Source organism: Blennius ocellaris (assembly GCF_963422515.1).
Source record: "Blennius ocellaris genome assembly, chromosome: 8".
Taxonomy (NCBI): domain Eukaryota; kingdom Metazoa; phylum Chordata; class Actinopteri; order Blenniiformes; family Blenniidae; genus Blennius; species Blennius ocellaris.
Window position 1 is genome coordinate 11095249 of NC_137657.1, and position 19089 is coordinate 11114337.

At 45.0% G+C, this 19089-nt stretch overlaps 1 protein-coding gene across 1 annotated transcript in view; it reads right to left on the reverse strand.

Moving 5' to 3' along the window:
* The window catches only part of efna4 (ephrin A4), a gene marked incomplete at its 5' end in the record, with an annotated part of 34005 nt that extends 15767 nt beyond the window's left edge, over positions 1 to 18238 (reverse strand). The window contains one exon of the mRNA XM_080501637.1: positions 18114 to 18238. Within this exon, the coding sequence (XP_080357763.1) occupies positions 18114 to 18238 (125 nt within the window). The remainder of the gene's footprint in view (positions 1 to 18113) is intronic.
* Positions 18239 to 19089: the final 851 nt, after the last annotated feature.

Below are 19089 nucleotides of genomic sequence, written 5' to 3' on the forward strand. Positions count from 1 at the left end.
GCAAGCTCGAGGTTGATAAAGAAATATCTCACCAAGGAGCCGAATCAGAAATAACACGCTGGGCTCTTCAATGGGGAAACTTGAAAAAGGATAACATTTACCCTTTTATAATCACAGGAAATCCCATCCAAAATGCAAAAATTGAGCATCGCCAAGATCCTGCAGTTGCAAACGTGTGTGCACACAGGCACATGCACAAGTGAGCAGTGCAGTCCTAATGAAATGCAGGGGGGTTGACTGTGGCAGAGACCTTTGATCCTTTAATATGAGAGAATAATTAAAGGAGCAACAATCTTGCAACACAGCTTCAGGAATACAGAACAGATACTCGATCCCGCTCGGCAGCTGCATCCTACGCATCCTGAATACACTGGGGCACTTAGTAAACGTAAGACACATAAACATTGGGGGTATGAATATTCGACTGCAATACGAACGGCTATACTCTACTGCCCGAGTCGCATGGCGTGTGTACAGCAGGTTTAACACGCATCCACGGTTGTGATGGCGCGCCAGCCAGCCCACAGTCAAAAGCCTTTTGGATCCTTTTAGTGACGACGGGAGGCCACAAGGCTCGGTTGAGCCTCAGTTCTTCCGTGGTCAATCCCAACAGGGCGACCACTAATTCTTGGCACTATGCTGACTGGGCACAGCGTGCTGCGGTTGCAATGCCTTGACTGGGCATAGCATGACACAGTTCCAGCTTCTCTGGTGGCTGCTGGAGCAACACCACTGGCAATGTCTGAGGAATTTTGGTGTGCGCCCGGCGAGGATGTTGGTGAACTGGTAATGTTTGTTTCTTTTTCGAGACGGGTGGGGCTCAACACACGGGAGATGATATCATGCATGTCGAGCATGACTCTCGGCCACAACTTTAACACACCGACCCACAGAGTGGCTCAGTGTTTCGGGTGTACCATTTAGTAAACATGTAATCATAAAAAAAGAACAGGTCACACCGACTCAGATGACAGAAAACTCTTCAGTCATTCTAAAGATGTAAATCAAGGCTTTGTTTTATTTGTGAATAATGACACAAATCATTGTATTTTGCATCCCCGGCAAATTATGTGCAAGTCAGATTGTGAGAAAGTTTTTCCATCACGTCTTTGTCAAGGACGTATTTAGGTATATCGGAAAAAGTAACACATCGACTCATATATATCCCTTTACTAGGATCTTTCAACACCATATTAACACATACAGTTGCAAAAACCTACAGTTTGGTCGATAGTTTTTAACCTCCTGGAACATTTGTCACCCGTAAATACTAGAATTGACATAACAGTTACATTGAAGTACATATTAAAGCAAGAGGGAGAGATGGACTTTATTAAAAGCCCAATTGATGTGAAGTTCAACAACACCTACTTCTAGAGAACATTTCACTTTAAACAAAACTTTGAGTATTTTTCATTTACTTAAAAGTATTAAGATTGCATGTTGTAATTGGCAACATGCAACGTTCTATAAATAAATCTCGATTATATTTGTCTGACTTAATGTTTCAGTGCCGTGTGTACACATCATTTCAAACCAGACACTTGTATTGACATTATTTGTACATTCCTTCTCGAGTAAACTAACTCAGTGGACATGATTCTTACAAGTTTACAGTGACCTTGACGGAAGAAAAAACAAAACAGGATCGTGCAAACTTTTCATTAAAATATTAAACAACTCTGCTCTGCACTAAAGTATAAACTCCTCCATTAGCTGCAAAGTTTCCCCCCTGCTGAGATGATGGTACAGAGACGTCTCCTGAACTTATTGTTTATTAGCGATTGAGTTAGCCGGCAAGCTAGTTTGTAGTGGATGGCAACTATAATGCAACTTCTCCCACTTCTGACTGTAGCTTGCCAATTAGCACTGCTCACTTTATGATCGATCCCACTAGTTATGTGCAGACTTTCTACGCCTCCCTCCGGACATGTCCACACACAGAATAACAAGGAATGATGAGCAAACATCACTTGACACAAGTTTGAAGAAAACTTCGTATTGTGAGCTCACCTACCCATGAAGATGTTTTTGTGATTGGAAAGGAACAAAATGTGTGTTGATGAGCAGATGTCCAGTGTTTTGTAGGACCAGGAGCGATGTAAAATCTGTAATAACTGATAGAAACTGTAGAAGTCGTGGCAAAAAAAAGAGCCAAGAGGGAGTACAGTGGAAAGACGGGAATGGCGTGGATAATTTAAAGAGAGAGAACAATCTCTCCTCGAGGCCGACAAAGCTGCAGTTGACCTCTCGCTCCCCGGGCTATTCTAATTTCAAAAGGAAAAAGAGGAAAATCATACGAGCACGAGTCAGAAGGAGAGCTCCAGAGAAACACTTCATCTACTCAACACTTCACAAAGCTCAAACCTTATTGTTCATTATCTCCTCTCTCCAACTCAATCTGTCTCTGAATGCATGCAATACATGACAAAATAAGGACACCCCCCCACCCCGTTCACCTAATGTTGCCCCCCTCCACGTCCACACAAAGCCGTGCTGTGTCCGGGGCCCGAACAGCAGTGTTGTGTCTAACCTGGTGCTTACTCCCCTCAATGCGCACAAACAAGGAAGTTACCCCCTACTTCTGACCATCTGGAGCCCCCCCCCCCCATCATCCCGCCTGCCCAGCTGGCTGAACTGAAAAATCCTCTACTCCCCCACTCCCAACTCGCCCCCAAATACTCTGCCGACCCCGCCTTTTTATAGATTCACTGTGTCATCAAACTGTGGCCAAACACGGTGATCAACTGCTCCTCACTGGGAGGAAAGAGGGACTTAAGGGGAGCTGGCTGTTGTGCTTATCTTCTCTTTCCTGTTTGGTATGCCTATGCAGGAGTGTGTGTGTGCGTGTGCGTGTGTGTGTGTGTGTGTGTGTGTGTTGCACGAGTGTGTTTCCTTCAAGGTCAGCAGGAAGTGTATCTTTGGTCTACACCAGACCCTTTGCTTTCTTTGCTATGACTCCTAATCTTCAAATGTGGATGGTATGTGGAATTTCCTGCTAAACTTTTCCCTTCTACCTTTTCCATCTGTGTGTGTGCGTGCGCGTTTTTTTTCCTCCAAGTTCTGTGCACACACATTCATATTATTATGCATTAGAATCTCTGTGGTTTACCAGCTCTGCTAACACGTTTCCTCCCGGTGCCCCTGTGCCATTGGACAAACCAAACACTTGTCTTCGTTTAAATTGTCCTTATAGAGTAAATATTCACCCATACAATGGAATGCATTGTATATATGCAAGTATGGTTGGAGCATAAGTTCTGGCCACCAGGCTTGTGTGCGTATGTGTGTGTGTCACCCTGTTGAAGTGATTGGTTGCACCTTTCTTGCCCAGCAGGCTCCATTAAATGACCAGAAGGCACAGGCCATTCAGACCACTCTACTCCTCATTCAAACTGTGTGGATCAGCAGGCTGCCACACAGACTCACATTTCCTATCAATTTACAGATAAAGCCCACAGATGCACACATGAAAAAGAAAAAAAACCCAAAACCCCCACACCTGCTGCTTCAGGCCTTAAGGATTCTCATCCTCAAGTAAAGACAGACCCTATTTTATGCCTGTTAAGGCGCTACACCCTCTTCAGTGAGTGTATGTGTGTCCGTTCTGTTGGACTCAGCAGCACAACAGGATCTATGGCCACGGCCGGCAGAGCTGCGGAGAATTGCATGATTCAGGCCAACAGGACCCATCAGTATGGAAACCAATTCACTAAAACTATTTTGATATGGCTTCAGGACTGCAGAAACCATCATCACCCCCCCCCCCACCCCCCTCTGTCGGACAGAGCTCCCTCATGCATAGGCACCATTCTCCATGTGTGGTCTAGTCCGATCCTGAAATAGGCTTTCCAGTGACTTTTCTAGGAGGTATGAAATTACCGTCCATAACGTAAATGGACAAGAGCGCCGTCTTACTGTCTATGGCTTATTTCTTTTTTCTTTTTTTTTGCTCTCGGACGAGAAACAGTGCTTGCCAGAACGTTGCCTCATCGTGCCCACCAGCAGTGCAGCGGCTGCGAGTCTGACTCGACTCTCACCTGCTCCGTGTGGAAGCGTCCATACTTTTAGGATTAGTGCGAGGCGAGAATGGCACGATGAGAACTTTCACTATTCGTGCAGAAAAAGAAAGAAAGAAAAAAAAAAAAGTGACAAGCAAAGTGTGCGCAGCCAAAGAAAAAAAAGTGCACGGACGAGAGAGGAGTGCACGTACGGTGAGGGGTTGTGGAAGGGGGTAAATAAGGTCAGACGTGCCGTTGCCAAGACAACGACCAATCCGGAGCTGGGATTGGTGCCAAGCCAAGGCCCCACCCATCCATCCATCCATCCTTCGTTCAATCCATCGTTTCCCTGCATCCCTCGCTCGGACAGCCGAAACCTCAGAGTAATGAGTGCCCTCCATGTTTCTGCAGTCTAAATTGAGCTGCAGTGTAAATACAGGGCTGATTTGTACAGGTGCCAGGCTCAGATACATAAACTTGAATATAGCTACAGTACCTCAGCGCTCAGACACCGACAGCGTCGATGTACGGAGGGAGGAGGGTGGTGCAACAAGCCACAACTATGATGGGTGGACACAAAAAGCCATGAGTCAAACTATTCATAATAGCTATCAGAGTGCGTCGCTACAAACTGGCAGCCGGGCTGAGCCACTGTGTCAATATCATTTGTTTTACATTTACGTGCTCACGTTGCTGCGTGGACCCTTTGGATTTACACACTGCCAGAGCAGATAAGTCTATTTCAAAAGAGCACATAAGCGTTAACCCTAATTTGCCTAAGTAAACAGCATGTATATGAAGGCTCATGGTGCAAGATGCAACTGGAGCACTTTGCTATAATGATAAATAACACACAAAAAAAGAAAAGCTCAATGAGACTAACAGCTATCAGTGTAACTCAAATAGTTAGATCAACAGAGTCAGAGGCATTTTAGTTGAGTGTCCACATACAGTACAATTTGATCTACAGTGAGCCAGGCGTTTTATCCCAAAGAGGTACAAACACGTTATGAAAAAGTATTAATTTAAAATCTGAATCTAAGCAAGTTTAAATGAAAAATTAATGTAATCTTTTTTTTTTTTAAATACACATGATGCAAAATGAAGTAAACTGTCCCAAATTGTTGTCTTCCATTTGCAGCTCATATTTTATCTTTGAATATTCTTCCAACAAATGATTTGACTTTAAAATGCATTTGCTTCATCTGCAGAGAGATCTGAAATCCTACCCATCACAGCGTTTTCCTTCAGACTGATGCTGACAAAAGGCTGCTTCTTCACAGGATATACACACTCTGCATGTGATTTTTTTTTTTTTTTTTTTACAAAATCAACTTGATAGTACGCCTTCATTGCTAATGATACTTTATTAAAAAATAAGGTGCAAAACATTCTCTGCTGCATCACTGATCCCTCCGCTCATTGCTGTTATGCAACTTAGTGAAACTCTGATCCAAAGTGATACAAAATATTTTTAAGGAAAAACGTAATGTTTCTTTATCATTTTTTAAAGTGTTTGATATTCTCTGTACTGTGGCATAGACAATTGTATCCAACTACACTCGTCGGTGTCTGGAGTCTCTCAGCCCACCTGTGTAAGTGGGTTAAGGAGAACAAGCGAGCAACACCTCTTAAAACACACGTAGATACACATTCACTTCTAAACACTCACTGCAGTGAAAAGGGCGCTCGCAAGGCAAATACGGCCAGCCAATAAATCAGCCTTGGCTTTGAGAATCCATCATTTTCAAAGTGGGTCACACTTCTGATGCCGTAGACACTCTTTGTTTCCCATTTGTGTACTCTGTATTTATCCGTCTCTGTCTCTTGATGTGAAGGTCAATGCTGGATAGGCACTATAGACCATTTATCCCAGGTGTGTGCGTTCGCTCGAGCTTCTCTCTGCGATTATTTGGCGCGTTGTTCGCTGGGGAATGGGCAGGTGGATGGCTGCAGCTTTTCTCCAGTCCGTCTGTCCATCAGTCACACACACACACACACACACACACACACGCACGCACACGGTTAAGAAATGTCAAGAAAAGCTGGCCTAATACAACCAAACAACCTGAATAATTTAACCGGACGGAAAGAGAAAGGGAAGGAGAAGATGGAGAGAAAAAGATTGTATAGGCCCAAGAGTTGAGGAGTAAATAGAGTAAGCAGGCCCCATCAGTCCCTCTGACTCTTGGCGAACTTATTTAAAAACTTCTCTACTTGGTTTCACTCCCATCTGCTGGATTTCACCCTCTTCTCCAGGTCTCATTTCCTTCCCCAGTCAGCGTGCCGACACCTTCTCGTCCTCTCTTCCCTCCAGTGCTTCTCCCTTCCACCACCATTTTGCCCACTTTGCCCTCCCTCCCTCTGTCTCTCCGTCTTTCTCTCTGTTTATCTAAGCACTTTCACGGTCACTGCTTTGGAATCCCAAGAGTCTAAACTGCCCCCTTCCCTCTCCCGCCCTCCCTCGCTGGCGATCCATGCTTCTCGCTCCCTCTCCATCTTTCTCCGTCACAACGGTTAAGATTCATATCGCTCTGTGCGTCGGGGGTATGGAAGGTCCCCTTTATTCCCCCTCAAGGCAGCCAGCTTTGTCCTGTTCTAGTCACGCACAGCCACCCAGCCACCCCACCCCGCCCTCACACACACACACACACACACACACACACACCCCGACACATATTCACACCACTTCCATGGCTGCCAAACGCCAATCACAGAAAAAGCCAGGAAGTAATATCACTTTTTTTTTGCTGTGTCAAACAGGTTTGCATTATGCACAGCGGGAAAAACACGATTCTTCACATTTTTCCACAGTGAGAGTAGAAATACTGATTTAACTTGTTTATTAAAAAAAAAAAAAAAAAAAAAAAGTAAGAAAGTACTGATTCGGAAGTGAACAAGAAAGTGCAAAAGTAAGAATGTGTTTTTTTTTGTTTTGTTTTAACCATAATGATAGGGTGCTGGTGGATATGCATGTATCTAGAACAATATAAATATGCTTTATAACACTTTGTCTCTATGGAGTCTTGAGTAATAAAATTTATTTTGAAACAAGTATCCTATTTCAAAGAGTAAAACAAAGGTTATGAGGACCAGGTCAAACTAAGTTTTACAGGTAAGACCATTTTTAAGTTGAAGAAAACGTTTATTGTGAAAGGCTTCTATGATCACCAGCACTTTCGGATTTTCAAAAAAAGAATAAATTAACATGGTATAAAGTGTACAGTCACAGGATTCAACTCTGTTCTCTGTAGTTGACTGTTCCTCTCTGTTATATTTATATTCACAAGTCAGTTTTTGAGAATACACAAAGTTAAAAATCGCAGATATTTGTGTGTAAATTTAGGACGAAGTAAATACTCAAACAGGGTTGCACAACACATTACAAAAGTATCGTTACATCAGCAGAAACATTGATTCCATTATATTATACATACTTTTGACGCACTATGCATTCATGCTCTGCATCTCAACTTATGATAATCGGCTGAAAATCTACTGATCTCAATGCCTGTCCAACATAAAAATCCATGAAAAATCATTCCCAAAAAAATCTGTTATTGGAAACTGCCGACACATGTTAAAAAAAACAATAACAGAAAGAGCACTGTTGTTAAGAACAGATGTGAAAGCTCAATAATATTAACGTCATCTAATGATTATTTGTCGCACTCACATTGTTGTTGCAATACTGGACCGGATTATTGTTTATGTTCACCGAAAAGAATCATGCAGCCCTGTACTAACGTAAAGTACAGATACATGAAAATTACACCTTGTAACTGGTTATTTGTGATGCTCAGCTGGAATTAGGCCCTAGTTTTTCTTAAAACTTAGTTGACTTTATTCGGCTTCAGCACACGAGCTCTGAGCGTGTAAATGAAAATTAATGCGTTTGACACTTGGGCTGATGCGACTTGATGCCAGTGGCTGCCTTGAAGCCGGATATCTCTGAACTTCTTCGAAAGGCCAGTGGAGTTCCACAACACTGATGAAAGGTTCAGACACAATAAGAGGAGTGGAGGTGGGGGATATGTGTGTGTGGGGGGGGGGGGTGTTGGAGCAGAGAGGAAGGAAATTGCGAGGGTCAAGAGTAGAAGTGCAGACGCCAGGGGAACACGGCGCGAACAACAGGCTGACACAGGACTGGGATTAACTGATTAATTTGGGATTAAAGATGACTGGTCGCTACTTTAAGTAATGAACCTCAATGACCCAAAATTACAGGATTAACACACAGGAGGTGCTTTATGTGCGACGGCGGGGGGCGCAGGTCCGCGTAAACCAGAAGCAAATTAGGAGCAAATACCCGCTTGTTTTGTAATCAAGTATGCACCCTGGATGGCAAACAACGTGGCAGCAAACACATTTCTGCTCTGAAGGCAAATCCATCAGGGACCCTCTTTAACTGTGTTTAAAAAAAAAAGAAATTAAAAAAAAAGCATTGAGCAGGGAGTTTTGTGACTTTCATGACTAGGCAGTTGTCACTGGGTGTATTGTAGAGGAGCACACAGATTAATCCCACAATCATAAACATGGAGCGGCTGCGCCAGTGTTTTGAGAAGCGCCCTGCGTACAGGAACTCCATTTTCAGCTGAATAGGGGAGCAATGAGATTCATGAGTTCTCCTGCTTACAAGGCCACAGCGATGGAGATTCGGGACAAGGCTATTTCCCCTCTCTTCCATTCAGCGCAGAATACAAGCACTGCTCCAACTGCTCCCAGACTGTAAATTACAACCATCTGATCATTTGTGATGAATTTAACAAAACGTGCTTTCGGAGAGGGACGGGGACCAATTAATCTTAAAAAATGGCAGTTCCCATACAGATGTAAAAGAAAAGAAGTCAAAGAAATATTCAAACCGACTCACACACGCACACACACAAAAAGAATAACAAAAATACATTTTATCATCTTAATCCATCTTAGAGGAGGTTTACAGGTTTTTAATAGAGGGACAGTTCGTATTATGCATACTGGGCCGTGTGAGGAGTGTGTCAGTGTTGTCCAGAAGCCACAAGCAACAAAATAAATACTGTGATTGAAAGAAAGACCGTTTTGTAGGATGTCAACCAGCACCACTTAACTTCAGAGTTGACGGCTAATCTAAAAGTCTGCAGTCGATCCAAGTTGTGATTAAATATCTGGTTGGGATGAAAAGTTGAGAATCCAGGTGGAAAAGTGGAAACTATAAAGCAAAGTAAGAAAAAAAGGATCATGCTGAGGAGCAGTTTCGCCACGTGGTGCCGGTTATTGCTTTAAGAACACAATGTTGAAATGCGCTGGCACACGGTTTAACACACACACACACACACACACACACACACACATAGCAGAAGCATATCTCATCATGTTACAGAAGGCTTCAGAGCCTCTGCGTGTTTAAACCAGCATCTGATGCTTTATTTTCCCCCCTTGTTCAAATCAGGTGTAGATGCGGCACTGCAACACAAACCAGAAAGCAGCGTCGCTTCTAAATGCAGCGTGGTTCTACTCTGGGTCTCCCCAGAGTCCAGGCAAGCCATGTGGTGTGTGTGTGTGTGTGTGTGTGTGTAGGCAGCAGGACAACGGTACTATTGGAAGTGTGGGTTTCTCTGTGTGTGTCCAGGACACCTGTACACAGGCCTGTGTGTGTGTGTGTGTGTGTGTGTGTGTGTGTGTGTGTGTGTGTGTGTGTGTGTGTGTGTGTGTGTGTGTGTGTGTGCACACCGGGAGGGGTGGAGGGAGGGTTCGCTCCTCACGCCTCCTTGTGACAGTGATAGTAATACCTGCTGACGTCCTTTCTTCCCTCTCTCCCTCACTCCTCATCCCTCCATCCCCGGGGGCCTTCCTGAGCTGTTTTGGGAGTTGAAATCTGTTGACTCTTTCCCTACCATCCTCTCCTTAACGCATTCTCTCCATCCCCTCACTCCCTCCACTGCCGGTCTAACGTTTTTACCCTCCCTCTGGGGACCGACGGGGGAAAAAAATGAGCAGAGATGCACTGTGTATATTCATTTGTGGGGTGTGTGTGGTATCTGTATGCCAGCACGAGAAGACACCGGCAAATGTGTGTGTGTTTCACATCATTTGGGGGCTGGAAAGTTGGCTGTACCATACTTCTGGGAAGCCATGCCAATACAATATTAGATTTTTGTTCCTCCGCGGCGAAGCCTCCCCACATCAGGCAGCAGATTCTAAATATCTACATAGTGCAACATTTGTCATCTGTCTCCTCTGGAAATCTCAAAGCGCCGGATAAAAGGTGTTTTTGAGGAGATGTGAGTAATAATAAAAATGGTACAAAAAAACAGTCTTGCTTGAAGCGCTTTAGTTGCAACTTCCAGAGGGCACTCGAAAGAATCACTGGGAAAAAGACACAAATTAAGGGTTGACATCTCATAAGTACCCTCCTGCGCAAACCCTTTCAAAAGCCGTGTTATCTCAGCGTTGCTTCCTTGTGTCTCGATAAAGTGTAAGGGAGCTGCGCTTCTTAACAGCTTTTATTAGTCAAAGTTTGTTCTGGGGTGAAGATGGCCGCCGCCGTCGCTTCTGGATACACACCAGCTCACTCAGGACACACTGTACTGCAACGTGAACAAAAAAAAAAAATGACACGTGCTTCAGGGCAAATAGATGTATGGCCAACAGAAGATTTAATTAGCGAGTACTAACCAATAAATAAAAAGTGCCGAGTTGGCAGGTCAAAGAAAACAGCTTCCTTAAGCAAAACAGGAGAATCACTGCTTTTCTCTGCTTCTCTACCATTTCAGCTTTTCCTTCAGAGATTGCAAAAAGAATGGATGTTACGAGAAGGCTGATTATTTTTTTGTCCATCATCATGCTTGCACGTGGCAGAATTCCATTCACACGTCACTATTATGGAGGCACATCAAGCACACTTGCAGTACGTCTTCAAAGCCTAATAAATGGTATTAAAACACCTGGTATCCTGAAGAAAACAGTCAACAAAGGTGTTGGTTGTTTCTTTTTATCTGCTTGATGCACTATTTTGCGAATATATAAGAATGTCAATCAAAGACTTGTCAATATGTCATTATTTATCTCGTCAATGTCAACATGGTGGCTTCACGTATAACGTAGCACTTCAAGTCCCATTTAAATTATTCTGTAAATGAGGGTTAAATCTAAGCAACAACAAAAAAAAAAAAGGAGATCAACAGAGTCGTACTGATTCATGCAGAACAATTACAAGAGTGTTCTTTTGTAGCTGATGACAGGAAGACTCATTACCGACCAAAACTAGTGAATCATTGTGCACAATATTTTTCTTCAATGAGTCACAATATTTTTAAGGAGATTTAATTGCAGGAGCCGGTGTGTGGAGTGCTCGCTTTCAGGAAGCACAGCAGCAATATGAACGATAGAAAAAAAATAGATACAAATAAACACACTTTTTGGAGTGACTGCTCCTAAGCACCTTTGAAAAGTGCAGGTGTGATGGAAACGTATCCCAGTGTCCTCCTGGCAGCGAGGACCTTGTCTGGTACAATAATCCAGGTTCCTGCTACAGCCTTTTGCTCTGCCTGGGTCAATACTAATTCAATTTCTGTCTCAGGGAATTCCCAGGTTGCCTCTTGGCAGGATTTCGGAGCTGAGTGGAGGAGCATTGTGCGAGGTTATAGGTACATGCAAGTGTGTGTGTGTGTGTGTGTGTGTGTGTGTGTGTGTGTGTGTGTGTGTGTGTGTGTGGTGTGTCTGGATGGCTCTGCCTGCAACCTGTGCAGGCATGTGTGTGCAAATCTGAAGTGTGCACACTGGCTAAACAACAAACAGGCTGCTTCGTTTGGATCCACCGAGTTTTCCCCACAGTTTACATATTCTTATGCGTCAGAAGAGTTGCCGTTTCCTATGTGAAAGGGATGCAGAGTTTGCCCGACACCTACGAACCACGACGGCTCATTATGTGCAATGAATGAATGAATGACTGTGGTCCTGGTCAGGGATCACGAACAGCTCTTTAAACCGCCATCACCACCCTTGTCACACACGTGCGGCAGAGCAGCCATTTTGTGCCAAAGCCAGGCTTCGCGGAGCCGAGTGCACCACAGACATCACTGAACCTCATTTCATTCCACAGCTGTTCCACCCCACTCCGAGACATTCGCACAATACAACTTATTACAGCTTAATGCAACCTAATATTGATGTATGTGTGTACACAACGAAATGGGGCGGCGTGGAGAGAGAAATTGGGAAAGAGATGGGTCCATATGCAGTCTGGCGATAATGCGAGAAGCCGATGATAATATCTGGGTGTTAAATTGGTATCGATTGACTAAATATCCTGACCAGGAGGAGAGAGCGGCCGTCCTTTCATGCTCGTACTCCATGTCTGCTCCGACGGCTCCGAGCTGCACTGTGACTATCTGATCCATTTTAATACAGACATCCTCACCGCTAGGCCGCTCCCCAAACCTCATTTTCAACACAGTGTGCTCGAGTCTTCCCGTGCATGTCTATCTCGGCTTTCACTTCAATTGCAAAGATCATTTTTGTTGTGCAACGATTACGGCGGATTTATTCTACGGCATAAAATATCACTAAACAGTCAAATGGGGGGGGGGGGGGGGGGGGGGGGGGGGGGGATTACCGATTTCATACGTGAGCTTAGATTTGCAGTAACCAATATATGTTGCTTTAAATGATTCGAGAAATGAGGCCACGTGAAAGCAAAAGACATGGTTGTGCAATACTTTAACTGCATGCCCCACCTTCAAAACACCAAGCATCCCAAAGGCAATAACACGCCTTATCCTCCGAACACTTTAGTCACATCTAAAATCAACTAACAAGTGGAAGCAAAACAATGACCCATTTAGACGAGAGGCCGACACAGCGGTGGGTAAACGTTCCCACAGCCGCACACCGCTGGCCAAAATACGAGATTGTTCCAGCCAACGGCGCTTCCACCGAAGAGAAGTGTGAAACTAGTAAAAAGCCTGAATAATGAGCAAGATTACAAATGAATCAAAAACCTGGAGTGTTTTTAATGGGGCCGGGTATCCTGGTGCATTTCCGGCTTTTGTTTTTCCCTGAAACGAAATTTCTCACACTCAATTTCCTCTCAAGGAAATAAAGATTTCCCATTTATGCCATCCAGCAGGTCAGGTCTGATACACACACACCCACACACCCACGCACACACACAGAACTATTGTTCCGCTGCACTGAACTTCAACAACAATGGTGCCAATTCACAGACAAACTAATCTGTAAAATCACTGCCTCAACATTGTTTTCTGACAAAGACGAAGAAGCTCACGTGTACACAAAGTTAACTCATCTGCAGTTTACCTCTGGATAATACACTCAATACCACAAACAAACAGACAAAGGACATTTACAAACACAGATAAGGAACACAATTGCACTCGCAAACAACCCTCTGGATCTACATGGCTGCGAGCTCGGGAGCGAGCGAGACGACGGGCGTTGACAGAGAGAGAGACTCAGAAGGGAGAGAGAGACACTGATACAGCGACATGACAGATGAGGAGAGAGAGAGAGAGAGAGAGAGGGAGAGGGGGAGAGAGGGAGAAAGAGAGAACCAAAGAAGGAGGGAGGGAGAGAATTGCTTTGTTAGCAGGACAGGGAATAAAGTGGTAATTACCTCACTGTGGGTTTGTTGATTATAGTTCAGCCAGGTTCTCCATGTTAATCATTTACCAGGGGAAGACAGAGATTAGTACTGAGACAGACGGAGAGAGGAGAGATAGACGACAGCGCGATAAATATTTTCATATGCATGCACACGCACACACACACACACACACACACACACACACACACACACACACACACACACACACACACACACACACACACACACACACACACACACACACACACACACACACACACACACACACACACACACACACACACACACACACACACACACACACAAAGGAAAAAGGAAATCGCTTTAAAAAAAAAAAGAAGCTGAAAGCTCAATCATCTTCTTTGACAAGTTACAATTACAATCACTGTCTGCGTTCTCCCCCTTTACTGTATCCTGCATGCATGTCAACTCGCCTAAACTTACGCGTCAGATCTGCGTGTGCACGCATGAAGTTATTGCATGCAGAATGTGATTTACTTTGGTATTTAAACGAGACCATTCACGAGCACACACACAGAGAGGGGGGGGGGGAAATGATGCATGAACACAGTCGAGATTACACGGGAGACTTATGGGGGCTGCTTTCAATGAAGATACAGAAAAGCAATACAAATATTCATCTCCTCGTGCGCCATTTAAGCATGCTTCACTGGCTGGAAGCTCACCCTCGGTCTTTGTCTGAGGAGGTGAGAGAGAGGGAGATAGGGAGGGGGTGAGGAGGGAGAGAGAGAGAGAGAGAGAGAGAGGGGGGGGTAGAAGAAAGTGAGAGTTCAGAGGGTCTGCTCTGGTCTTAAACGCTTTGAGGTCTGTGTTCAAACCTGCAGAGAGAGTTCAAGTGTGAGCAGAACAGGATAAAGGTAAGAAAAAATGAGTTATAATGTTATAATGTCCTTACTGTGCCTGCCAATGGTGAAACACAGTTATCTCTAATGTGAAATCTTGCTATCTGTCACTGAGCTGGGGGGAAAAAAAGAGAAAAAAGTTGAAGGAAAAGGAGGTGAAAGAGTTGGAGAGCAGAGAACGAGGCTTTAAGTTGTGATCCAAAGGAACTGTTGCAACAAGTTTGCCTCCTCCCATGGCAGATGAGAGTAAAAGCAATAGAACAGGTGAGAACAGAGAACAAGGAAATGGAGCAGAGAATTTAAGGTTCAGGTACGGGTGACATTTATCCTCGTTACAGATGTAAGAGCAGTCCATGCACAAATGGGGAAAGCATCCTTCAGCCAATCTCTTACAAAAAAAAAAAAAAAGTGGGGTGTATGGGAGGGGTGAGCCAATCCTTAAAGTATTCGCGCTTTGAGTAACCTTCCTGACAGACCTTAAGTGGATATACAAGGATGAATGCAGCCCAAGAAGCAGACACAGTTGTATCAGCACATAGGCTGTGCAATGAGATCGAGCCAACAGGTTTAAAGCACACAAGAAAGGACCGGTGTACCAATAAACTAGTCCCAGCTTGCTGCACTGGGGAGAGGTAAGGTAAACTGTCAGCACACGCAAGTCCACACAGTCGAGCTTTGAGCACCTTCGGTTATAATATTTTACTAACTTTTAACTGCTCCAGGAAGTAAAAAAACATAATAATTTCCACTCTAATAAGGAGCTATTGCTCTGAGAGACACACGGTGATAAAATCGTGGATGATCGTAAACTCTCTTCATAAAATGGTGAAAGGGGGCAATCGAACCACTTGAGCCCCACAAAGACGGAGGCCAGGGGTATCCGATTCTGCATGGTTCAACGCTGACCCTGCAGTCAGTCCATCACTTCCATTTCAGAGCTCCATTTTTCAATCTGGAGGGTGCTAAATGTGTGCCAGTTGAAAGTGTTTCACTGAGCCTTTGTTACAAGAATATTAGCCGACAAAGAACGGAGCGATGAGAACCCCCCCCAGTCTCCAGTTCACTGCCTTCGCTTCATTAAAACCATAAATCTAGACGGGCTGAGAAAGGTGACGGCTAAAGACCATCTTCTGCCATCCATATTAAGAGGGACCTGTTCTCTCACCAGCTAGTTGCTTTATGCACAATCGGAGCATTTATCCTCACGTCTTTAACCTGGTTTACCAGTGGAATTGTTAACAGAATCACTGACGGCAGGAATAAACACAACCGGTGGGATTTCATCTCAGGCAATTAGCACCGCAGTACAAAAAAAAAAATCCCCAAACGCTTTAAGACATCGTATTTAAAAGTACAATCAATGATTTCCGTCAGCACAACACTGACATATTAGTGTATGGAAATGTGGCGTGAGCAAACATTCATTTATTTACATAAGCAGCCGAGCTAAAGCTGCAATTCAGCTCCAGTTTCTGGCAACGCGTCCAACGTAAATCCAAAACTCCTTCTCTTTCCCGTCGATATTTGCCCTGTTTTGTTCTCAATCAACTCCTCGGGGAAATAAGGCTTTTTAGCTGCTTAATACAACCAGAGTCATTAACTTTGTCCTTCTGCTGTTGTTTAATGGCCGGGTGGCGTTCAAAGGGATTTATCAGGACAATTTCACTCCAGCGGCACTGATGGATGATCAATGGATGCGATTCAAAACGGTTACAAGTCAAGGCTGCTAAAACAGTGATGCTAAAAGGCTCTTCAGAAAATGCGCAAGAACAACCGCATGCTTTTCACACAAATCGGTATCTCCATCTGAACAATGCCGTTCATTATATGTACATATTGTAAACATTTGAACTCTTGTGTGACATTTTGGACAATAAAAACAAAAGCCAAAACGCAGTTATTTTTCAACCTGGAGCTCATGAGGCAGCCACAAGCCAACCACAGTGTGGCCGTCCTGTGCCTGAGCTCCACCTTTCCCTCGCCTGGCTACATTCACAGGTCTCAGGACAGCCTGGCTGGCTGGCTGGCGAACAGCTAATAGAAAATATGGTATGGGAAAATGACTGAAGCTCAACTAATCACACTGCCAATATCCATCACTGGGCAGGAGGGAGTCGTGAGAGATAAAGGGGCTGAAGGAGGAGCGGGGGGTGGAGGTGGGGGGGCTGCGCAGACAAAAAAATGAAAAGGAGAGTAGGATGTAACAATGGAGGCAATGAAGACTAAGGAGAGCAGAGGAGAGGAGAGCAGAGCAGAGGAGAGGGAGTCCGAGCTGTAAACCCAGGGGATTCTTGACTTGGTACAGCATCACGGCTCCACTGATAGCTTTGTGATTGGGTGGTGCTGCTGATGAGAGTGATTCTCTGCCACAGTGGGTTACCCTCCGCCATGAGGCTGATGGCATTGTGATTGTGTGGTGTTGCAGCAGACTGTGTGGGCCTGCCACAGGCTGTGACCATTCATCCCTGAATCTCTGGGGGACGAGAAGGTGCTTCCTAATCCTCGCGGCGTTCCTCCCCACAACATATCTGTCGGCTCCCAATTACAGGGACTGGGCTTTACCCGCCTGGACACACTGGACGTCGCCTCGGCTGACTGCAGCCCAGGAGGAGATCCGGACACTTCACAAAACAGGCTTTGGAGAAATGCATTGGTCTCATTATGGGGTTTTGGTTTTTTTTGTGTGTTTTCACAAAATGTCAAATGCAAAACAAAACTGCAGCTGACAAAATGATCTCCGTGCCAAATAGATATTAAGTAAAAAGGGCAATTCATTTGAAAGAGTGGAGTGGGAATCAGGCCTCACTGACAGCGAGCCTCTCAAGAAGAGAATGGAGGCTGTGTTGTTTGGGCAGCGGCCCTCCTGGCCCTGCAGGTCTCCCACCTCAACCCTTCAATTAGCCAGACTGGAACACCTGGATCAGCAGGTGAGCCTCGCTCTGCCTGCCTAATGGCCCCAATCAAGCCATTACGCACACTCACAAGCAGACACACGCACCTCCCCATTACCCAAGTACATATTCGCTTATGCGCGGCAGCACTTTGGACTTAAATATACACCTGTGTGCCGAGAATGCTATCCAGGGCACCATTCAGGACAAACACTCAGGAAGAAACCCTTACTTCTGGCTTTCTATAAGTAGCATAATCACCGTCTCCGAGCAGAACCAGACGGGTGAAAGCCAGGGTCAGAGTGTGGTCATTATGATAAAGAGCAGCAATGAGAAGGTGTCATCAGACAAGCGTGTGTCATATTAACTCATGGTCGCAGAGATGATTTTTTTTTTCTTTTTTATTAGGGGCAAATAGCAGTGTGAAAGCTTTAAGTTCAAGGTAATCGTCCCTGCTCTGCGCACTCTTCAATTAAGTACACAAGGACGTGATCTGCTGCATTGCTGGCATTCTTTAACCCGGGTCTGACTCATTTAAGAGGCATTACTGAGAATGTTGTGCAAGAACATGGCCGAGCAAGTCCAGACCAGCTCGGCTTCATCCGCGCAAACTGCAGCCGGCAGACCGAATCAAGTTTTGTTAACGTGAATGCGTTGTTTTGGCTGCAGTCAAGAGAAAGGCGCACCGACAAAACAGCGCTCCTCTGGGGAGGCGCACGATGACGCGCGTGCTCCAGGTTTCACCTCTCACCTTGTGTTTGTCGAATTCCAAAACACGACGTGTCTCTTCGCCGCAACCGCCGCAATCACGTTGAAGACGAAGATCGTGGCTTTCCACGCATGCAGGGTTCCGGGGGTCCAGGTCGGGGAGCCCATCCTGGTGCACCGGCCGGGAGGAGGAGGAGGAGGAGGAGGAGGAAGAGCGGTGCGCAAAACAGGTGAAAAGATCCCAAACAAGAAACTTTGACAAGAACTTTCTCCAGCAGCTTCACCAGCTGGTGAACAAGTCTCTATGTCATGTGCTGCTGCAGTTTTGCATACTGCATTGAAGGCATTTAAAAAAAAAAATCAAGGGAAACAAAACAACAAACAAACCGTGAAGAATCACAAGTTGCCGAGTGGAAGGTGCGCGCCTCCAAAGTCAAAAAGTCCAGAGAGTTTGTCCACATTCCGCATGTTTGGTTCGGAAGTGAGATCTTTTCCGATGTGAACGCACGAGACTGTACAAAAAGAAAAAAAGTCAGCCTGAACCTGAGTTTACAAGTTTTGAGCTTCCAAGTTACAGTATTAAATGTGATTCTCCATTGAAACCAGCAGCTGGTGGAGCAGCAACAGGCTGAGGAGCGTCTGGAAGGGCGGGTGCACCGAGCCGAGGGCGGTGCCGGTAAACTTTGGACCAATCGGCCCACCAGGGTGTGGTTATGTAGGGCAGGACTGCAGAGTTCAACCCTTGCGAGGTGCGCCGACTGGTGTGTGGACACGGCCGGGCAGCGCGCCACTATGTAGAACCATATAAGCCCCTTTCTGCCAAAGGTTTGTACAGAATGATATACCTTAATCTGGTTTAGCGATCTTTCTATCACTGGACTTTGGCAGCGGTAACCTCCTTTATAAGAGTAAAAGCAATAAAGTCATATTACCTATTAGTTCTGCAATAGAAACAATAAAACACATTAACAGGGTTTATATGGAGCAGATGTGAATCCACCACAGTGATGCAGTAGAAT